Raw genomic sequence first — 9,441 nt, 5'->3', positions numbered from 1 at the left:
TACAAATCTAATACCTTCTCCGATGAGAATGTAAAAATGATTTGTCATTGATAATTTTTTGATTGTTCTGTTTTTAGTTTTAATCATAAAAAAATAGCATCAAAAACATGAAAAGTTACATATTTTAAAACCCCACACACGAAACGAAAAAGCAATTAAAACACAAAAGTTTCGAAAAGAATGTGCCCACGCAGAGGGCACATTTTTTTTACCGTTAATGACTTTTTTCATGATCAAAGCTAAAACTACATATCTTATCAAAAAGTGATTGATAACAAATTTGTGGAAATTTTTCAAATTTACAATTTTCGTGCATTCATCTTTTACCGTATTTTGCACAGTTGAGCCGAAAAATGTATTTTTTGGATTTTTCATTATTTTCCTGCTGTCAAAATTTGAATTTTTGATTTTTCAAGAAAATTCAAAAAATTGTTATCATAATTTTGCAGGGCATTCAAAAAGCAACATTTTTCTTCTTTTGACTTTTTTTCATATCGTGCATTATTTGACTTGAAATATTGATTTTCGTGTTTTTTGAAATTTTTTAAATGCTATAACTCTGGTAATTTTTGATTTTGTCAAAAAGCTATTTAAATAAATTTGTTCAAAAGTTATCGTGTTCACAGACAGACAGACAGACATACATACATACATAAGACAGACATAGGGGGGGGTCAAAGTTTACATAAATCTAATACCTTCTCTGATGAGAATGTGAAAATAATTAACTTCTAACAAACAAAAGTTGCCTTTTCAATTTTATTGAATAAAACGATGACTTTGACAAAATAGTTTCATTCTTTAGTAGAGGATTTTTTTAGAAGACAGATGAATTTTCAAAAAAATTTTCATTTTCAAACAAGAAATATGAGATTTCAAGCCAAAAGAACGAATGTGCTATTCAAAAATACGAATGTTTAACATATCAGGTGAATTGTTGATCAGTCAGCAAATGTTTAAAAAACTTTAAACCAAAAACAGGGGCATTTTCAAACAAATAGTTCAATTTCTATCAAGAAAGATGCATTTTCAATGCAAAAGGACGAAATTTCAACGAAGTATTGTAAGTTATGACCAAAAAGATTTTTTTTTTACAAAATAATCGCATTTTATACTAAAATAGTGGAATTTTGAAGCCAAAAAAGATTTTTTAAGAAGACAGTTGAATTTTTGACAAAAAGTTGATTTTCAAACCAAAAAGATGAGATTTCAATCCAACAGAAAGAATTTTCGAATAAATAAGAAAATATTTTAACAAATCTGTTTAATTAGTGACCATGAAAGATAAATTTTTACAAAATAGTTGAATTTTCAAAAAAATATAATTTTTTTAGAAAATAATCAAATTTGTAACTAAATCGTTGCATTCTTAAATAAAAAAGGGAAAGCTTCAAATAAACCCCAGTTGCCTTTTATACAAATTAGTTGAATTTTGAAGCCAAAAAGTGGATTTTTTTAGTATAAAATTGAATTTTTTACACAAAGTTTATTTTCAACCAAGAAAGATGAAATTTCAGTCCAAAAGAATGAGTTTTCTCTTTAAAAAGAGAAATTTTTAACAAAGTAGTTTAATTAGTACCAAAAAAGATTAACTTTGACAAAACAGGTGAATTTTCGAAGAAGCAAATAAAACTTTTTAACGAAATAGTTGAATTTCTAATTAAATCGCCGAATTTTAAAATAAAAAGTTTAAAACACATCCAAAAACAGTTTTCTTTTTAATTAAATAGTTGAATCTTTTAGCCAGAAAGACGAATTTTTCAACAGGTTTTTGAATTGTTAACAAAAAGTTAATTATCAACCAAAAAAGATAAGATTCCATTTGAAAAGACTTAACTTTCTATAAAGAATGACAATTTTTTCTCAAAGCAGTTTAATTATTGAACTAAGAAAGATAAGCTTTTAATCTGAAGTGGTGACTTTTCTATTCAGAAAGACGAATTTTTAGCAAAACTGTTGATTTTGCGACCAAAACAGATTAAATTGTTAAAATAGTTGATTTTTCAGCAAAACTATTCAATTTTCAACGAAATACTTGAGTTTAACTAAATATTCAAATTCCACACTAAATAGTCCAACTTTCAAACTAAAGATATCAAACTTTAAACAAAAACAGTGGCATTTTCAAAAGTTGAGTTTTCAAGCCAAACAGAGGATTTTTTTCAGAGACGCATGTTTAACAAAACAATTTAATTTTCGAAAAATGATTTTTCTAACCAAAAAAGATGAAGTCTGAACCAAAAATAATATGGTAGATTTTTTAAACAAAAAGAATGAGGTTTCACACAAAAAAGATTTTTTTTCTATCAGAAATTCCTTTAAAAGGTAGAAAAGGGGAAAGGCGTAACTATTATAAATTCTTTCTTGCAAAAAATTCCTATTAAAAATAAACTGTACTACACTACATAACCACTATAAGATACATATAATTACACTGACTTTGACACTTTTTTATAGTTCCGCTTTTTTATGTTAGTGAAGGATAAGGTTTCAATTAAAATTTGTGATTTGTCATGAGGAGACAATAGTGTTATATAAAATTATTGCAAGTGCTTGAAAGAGTTATTTCCTGTGCTTTATCTTTTAACACTATATAATTGTATGCATGGGACATAAATGACACATACATATACCTACACATTTTATTTTTGTTTGTATAAATAAGGTGTCTTGCTCGGCTGAAAATCAGTTCAGTAATCGCGTTTGCAGTGAGAAAGTAAACAAAATCATGAAGTTCGTATTATTTATCGCTGGAGTTGTACTCCTTCAAGTGGTAAGCTCCTGTGTTCATTTTATTTCATTCAACAAACCCAGATGGAAAAATGATATTTTATACAATTTATACACACTGGACAAAATTATGTATAATTTGCATTAATTCTAATCCGAAAATGTATAAAGGGAACAAAAATTATAGATGATATTTCCTACTATGTATCATTTTTCCAACAGGGAAAAGAAGAATGTTCTTGGCAAAAATAATTTGTGAGAGTAGATAGAATTTTATTTCTTCATTCAAAAATTGTTTAAAATTAACTTTTTTTACTTAGACTGGCAGTCAATGTCATCACCCACCTCCTCCAGAGTTTCTTGAATGTGCCAAAGAAGCAGGAATATCGGAAGGTGCATACATTCTTATTAGTGCAATTTGCACAATTTAAATTTTACTTTATTTTGTTCATAAATTAAATGCACTGAATTAAAAATGCAACTTCGTTTACATCTTCCTACGTAGATGTCAATTGTTTTTTAATTGTGATTCACTTTTGAATCAAAATTCGGCACCTTGAGATTAAGTGAATGATTTTTGTGTCTAGTATATGAAAAGAATGAAGAGTTTGATTATTAAAATTTTCTAATATATACAAATATATACATAATAGTATATGATATTTATTTTTCATGATGTAATTGCTTCTCATAGACATGCTAAAAGATGGCCCTGTTGCCCATAAAGGACAACCAGAATTCAAGTGCCTTACCGCATGTATGATGAAGAAGAAGGGTGAGGTAAATATCCTGATATTTTACAACAAATTTTAAATTATTCAATTATGAATTATTATTATTCATATTATATAATAATCTAGAATTTATTAATTTTGTGCAAGTTGAAGCTACAAACAAGTTAAATTTTTAGAAAAATAATATTAATTAGTTAATTTTTTGTTTGTAAACATTTTAATTTAAGAGAATAAATTCTTAATAAGAAAACAAATTTTTGCGAAACATTTTACTTTATACGAAATAGTTCAATTTCCTACTAAATTGTTGAACTTTCATGCCAAAAAGACGAACTTTGTACAATAAAGTTAAATGTTCAATCTAAGAGTATGAATTTTTAACAAACAACTTAATTTTTAACGAATAGGTTGAATTTTCAACAAAATACTTGACTTTTCAGTGATAAAAATTAATTTTTAACAAACGAAAATGAATTTAAAAAAATGCTTGTAACCATAATTAAAGTATAGTAGTTTTCAAGCAAGCAGTAACAGAAATATGGATTTTCTTATAAAAAAGACGAATTTTTAACAAAAACTTAATTTTCAATCGAAGCAGATTACCTGTTAACCAGACAGTTCTATTTTTACTAAAAAAAAGTTAAACTTCGATAGAAAAGGATGAATTTTCACAAAAAAAAGATGAACGTTAAAAAATTTAAAATTTACAGAAAACAATTTGTTAATAATGAAAAAGAATTGCAATGAAATTGTTAAATTTTCAAGCCAAAAAGGCGAATTTTCAGTAACACAGTTAGGTTTACAAAAAAAGAACTCAAATTTGAACCAAGAAATATAAATTCTTAAGCAAAAATGTCTTAGTAGACTTTTCAACCGAAAATAATACGCTTTGATCCAAAATAGTTAGATTTTCTTTTTGGATTCAATTAATTTAGTTCGCATTCAAGTGGAATAAGGAAAGAAAGAAGGGAATGGGGGAAAAACTGTGAAGCCTGCATTAAATAAATAAGAATTTTGATAATTTATACACTACAGAATAAGTAGAACATTTTCGCCTTAAAGGGTTAAATTAAGAAATATTTAACGTTTCTTAATTTTTAGCGGCTTTGATTGTTAAATTTCACAATATTGTAGTTTTCAACTCAAATCTCAAACGTCTCAGGAGAATTTCACGATTAAATGTTCTAAAACTGCAAACTTTCATATTAAAAATTTGGTTATTCAGTTTTAAATAAAAAAATTTTAGATTTAAATATTGTCAATTGTTTGATTTTATTTGAAGTCAGCCTTAAATTTCAGAATTTTAGATTTTAGTACTCTAAATTGGCCGGTTTCAATTATAAACGTAAAAATCTCTTGATTGTTCAAATTCATTGAAATTGTAGACTTTATACTTCATTAATGCAATTAACATTAAAATGGTTAAATTTTTGAAAGTATCATTCGAATTAAAATTTTTTTATTTTAGAACGCTTTTTTAGAAGCGTTCTCAAAATTCTACTCTGAAAATATTTTATCTATACAAGTCGTGTAACAGAATGTGTCGAGAATCTCGCAATCATTGTCGTTCAAAACCAGATTGGCTTTTTATATCCCCTTCAAAGTAGTCCCATTCGGAACTCAACATCTTCTAGCGTTATTATAACTTTGGGAAGCACTTCTTAGTCACCGTTCAGAATAACTAGCAGATTTTTCTTCTCATTCTGTTTTATTTCCTCAACGTCTTGAAATCGTTTTCCTTTTAGGGAATACTTTAGTTTGGGAAACATTCAGAAATCACAGGGAGTCAAATCAGGTTTGTATGAGGGCTACCAAAGTTGTGTAAGGCCGCGTTTCACCAGAAATGTCTGAATAAGCTGCGGTGCTTGGGTAGTTGCATTTTCGTAAAATACCCAGTCGACACTTTTCCTCAAATCATGCTCAAAATTTTCGAAACAATAGTTTTTGGAACCCTGAAGTCTTCCTCTATTGCTCACCGTTAAACGACTCTTTTCACTAAAACATGACTACTTTAAAATCGTCTAATCCACTTATTAAATTGAGTATCGTTGATAGACTCATAATCATGCAATTTCCAAATCATAAGGATAGTTTCTACAAATGAATGGCTAAGTTGAAGGCAAAATTTGGTGCACACTCTTTCTTCGGTGCGCTCCGTCATCTGGAAATTCGATACATACATGGTAAGAAGTTAACGCAACTGCAATCACAAATCAAATGAAAGTTCGCAGGTCCATGACATTTAGTAGGTGTAAATAGTTGTTTCTGACAATAGTACAACTAGGTACAAAGTTAGAACGAAAGATCGGATAGTTTCCGGACAGATCTCAACGCGCAGCGCACGTTCGATTTTCATAGTTCATATATAATGGTGAAATATTTCTTGTTATAGTTGGAAGCAGGTAATACGATCAATCTGGATAAATTAAAAGCAAATCGGCCACCCAAATACGCAGATAAATTCGCCGAAATGGATAATGCCGATCAAGAATGTGCGGATACAGGTAAAATAAAGCATCACAAAAGCACGAAGATTTGTGAAAGAGTTTTTAAGTTTTTTGAAAATTATTTTTGTAATGCAATTGTGGAATTATAAAATAAATAAATTACAGCCAAGGGGAATACAGATGAGTGCGACTTTGCTAACGCATTTAAGGAATGTCTGCATACTAAGTTTCCGATTGGACCGAAAGGAGGCCAATAATGAGAGTCTTTAGAGACAGGAAAGAAAAAACTCCAAAAAGATTATCCTGAACAAAAGAAAGGTGTAGAATTTGCTAAATTACATCTTGAATAAATATTTTAAATTATTGTTACATATATACATGTATCTAGATTAGGGTGTACAAATAAAGTATAATTTTGGATTTTGAAAATGCTACCTTATTAATTTCTTCCCTTTAGTTGAAAAATACTGCCATAGATGCTACCCTATTAAAAAAAAATGCTAAGAGGGTCTGCTAGGCCGTTTCAAGTCTAAAAATGAATTTAAAAAAATTTTTTTTAATACAAATTTAAGAATGAAAACTTACTATGTAACCTAAGAAGTGTGTGCTATTTATACAAAAATAAGTCCTGAATTTTAAGAAACCAGAATTTTTTTTGGAGATATCATCGGGCTTATGGACTATGATAATTTGTGTGACATTGCTATTTTGAAGATATAATTGAAATTTAAACTATTTTGCTTATCATTGGGGACAAAGGGGCAAGTTTGTACACTTTTTATTTTCTAATTGTGAATATTATGTCTAAAGTAGAAAAAAATAAATATAGAATATAAAAAAAAGGTTAAACATTCACTACATAGTCCTACTGGGAGCAACCGTCATCTAAAAATGACACCGGCTTCCCGTAGAACCGCGGTAAATCATAATTATGAATGCGACATTTCAGACATTTCAAGGGTTTTCCTTCTAATTCTAATGAGTTTCAATTATTTTTAGGTATTCGCAAAATTTTTTTATTGATTTTGATAGTTTGGAAGGAATTTCAAATGTTTAAAAGAAGTTCTGACATGTTAGAGCTCTTTGAGAGATTCCAGGAATTAATTTAATGGTTTTCGCTGAATTTTATAGCAATATTTTTATCCCTTTTCAAAGAATTTTCTCACAGTAAATCAACGACTTTACAGTATTTAAAAGATTTTTTAGAGGGTCATGTATCTCCAGATGGAAAACGAACCAAATATAAAATTCTAATGTTTGATTATTTTAAACAAATTGTGTTTCCCTATGCAGGCAATTTTATAACAGTTTTCTAACCGCGTAACTCAAGTGTAGCCTAGAAATTTAAAAGAAAATCCTAAAGTCTACGTAATGATTAGAAATTTAAACTTCAAACAACAGTGAGATTTTTTGATGAAAATTTAGACTGCGACACCTCATGTGATTTTGGATAGTAGGGGGGGGGCATCATTTAAAAAATGCTAAATATCCAAGGGCGACATTCCTATATTGAAGGTATAATTGAAAATTGAACTATTTTTCTTACCACTGGGGGGGGAGTCATACTCCTTTTAAATTATAAATTTAAATATTGATGTCTAAAGTAGAACAAAAATAAATAAAAAAATAAATATATATGCGGTAACGTATTAGCAGATAAAACCACCTGAACTCCCATTTAATATAACGCTAATGAAGGCTGGTGACCTTCACAGCATAAAACACCAAACGTGGGACTACTTTAATTAACCCTTGTGTGCACACCCGGGTACCCGTGTATCCACCACTATACATTTTTGCAGTATCTGGAATAAAAAAAAAATCCGCTTCGGTCGTCCAGATCATCTTTATTTGATTCAATTGCAAGAGAATTGGGCATATAGTTCATTTAAGATTTGTTTTATTTGCAAAAATAATCGACTTTCAGTAAACCTTCTTGATGGACACACCCAGGGTACCAGGGTAGCCACCATAGAAAAAATTCAATTTTGCGCGGATTATAACTTCTTTATCAATATATTTGACTTATTTACGTGAAATACGTTGAGTAATGATAGGATACATGAAATTTAAGATGATAAAAACATTTATTGTTCACATTCTTGACATCTATGTTTACACATCCGCACCACCGAAAAAGACGATTTGCACTGACTACAGCGATGTCGCAGGCTGTACCCACTCACGGCAACACCTTCGATTCTCCTTTTAAACGAGCTAAAGTATGTATACTGTTTTAAAAATGCCCCTGACACTCACTTCTGATGTTAATTTATTGGAATAAATAAAGAAAAAAAAATTTTTATCGCATACATATTTTAAAAATTGAAAAAAGAGAGGTGGGTACATGGGTACCCTGGGCGTGCGGACAACGTGGATAAAGTTGGGTGTGCACACAAGGGTTAACTACTTAACTTGGACATGATTGCGACTCGCAAAATAAACTTATAGCACAAAGGCGGTATTTTCGCGTTCAATTCAAACAATGAATAATACAAATAATAAAATAGCCACGGAATGGGCGGAAACTTTAATTGAATAAAGACATGTGCAACAGTAATTTGGTAATTGTGATTTCTCTTTAGTTAAAGCTCCTTCGACCTTAACGAACACATTCTCACATTCTCACGTATCTCGGAGATCATGAGTTTGTATCTCGCAGATTGTTGTGGATCAGAATGAACGTAGGAATCAGAAGATTATTTGTCATAGGATGCTACGCCCAAGTTGATAGTGATATAAAGTAAGTAAAGGACGCCTCCTGGGACACTTTTAATGATACAATAAATACTTCATATCATGGTGAAATAATAATTCTACTAGGAGATATATATGGATAGATGGGCATCCAAGACCAATATACAGAAAGGGTTCTAGAACATTTTGGGGATCCAAGACCTAATTATAACAGGGATAGATTAGTTGGCTTACGCTTGGTAAAGGGCTTGTTTATTACAAATACTTGATTTCTGCATGAAATGATATACATGTACAACTGGTGTAAAGTTAATAGCTACAATATAATTGACTTTCTTGTTACGGATGAAAGACTAAAAGAGCTATTTAAATATACAAGGGGTATGAGAGGTTCTGAATGCAATACTGATCATAACCATAACGACTTTGAAGGAAACAAGAAACTGCTTTCTAAAAATATGAAGGAAAGTAAAAGTACAGAGTTTCTGATCATGAGAAATAGCAAAGGTGGAATGCTTTATGATACAGTCGGAATACTAGACTCTTTGGGAGACCCTTTTAGGTAATTATTGGTGGAGGGAACTATAGGGCACCACAACTGCGATGAAGAATACGATGCGTTAGAAAACTCAATTGAGAAAATCTGTGTACCATAACATTGCCTATAGGGATATAATTAGGAACCTACAATACGGTAAGGTTGCTGGTGTAGACAGTATTAACTATCCTTCATATGAAATCTCTAAACGATATTGTCGATTTCGATTGTCACACTACTCGATTTTCATTGCTATATGCGTGAGACACGAGTTGTGAATGGGCTAGACAGAGTT

The 9,441-nt window shown here is 29.8% G+C and overlaps 1 protein-coding gene across 1 annotated transcript; it reads left to right on the top strand.

The window, feature by feature from the left end:
- The first annotated feature begins 2,657 nt into the window (after positions 1-2,657).
- LOC117167657 (general odorant-binding protein 19d-like) lies at positions 2,658-6,340 on the top strand. Its single transcript, XM_033352746.1, has 5 exons — positions 2,658-2,773; positions 3,051-3,123; positions 3,425-3,510; positions 5,857-5,968; positions 6,077-6,340. Exons 1-5 carry the CDS (start codon positions 2,729-2,731, stop codon positions 6,166-6,168), a joined length of 408 nt encoding a protein of 135 aa, XP_033208637.1. The 5' UTR covers positions 2,658-2,728; the 3' UTR covers positions 6,169-6,340.
- The last annotated feature ends 3,101 nt before the right edge of the window (positions 6,341-9,441 follow it).

Source organism: Belonocnema kinseyi, chromosome 2, assembly GCF_010883055.1.
Source record: "Belonocnema kinseyi isolate 2016_QV_RU_SX_M_011 chromosome 2, B_treatae_v1, whole genome shotgun sequence".
In the NCBI taxonomy this organism is placed as follows: domain Eukaryota; kingdom Metazoa; phylum Arthropoda; class Insecta; order Hymenoptera; family Cynipidae; genus Belonocnema; species Belonocnema kinseyi.
Note: the sequence above shows the minus strand (reverse complement) of the source record. Positions and strands in the feature narration are given on the sequence as shown.

Excerpts from the sequence above, each read along its gene's own strand:
- LOC117167657 (XM_033352746.1), top strand. The coding sequence starts at position 2,729 with ATGAAGTTCGTATTATTTATCGCTGGAGTTGTACTCCTTCAAGTG. Across the intron at positions 2,774-3,050 it reads GAGTTGTACTCCTTCAAGTG|ACTGGCAGTCAATGTCATCA; the intron begins GTAAGCTCCTGT and ends TTTTTTACTTAG. Across the intron at positions 3,124-3,424 it reads AGAAGCAGGAATATCGGAAG|ACATGCTAAAAGATGGCCCT; the intron begins GTGCATACATTC and ends TGCTTCTCATAG.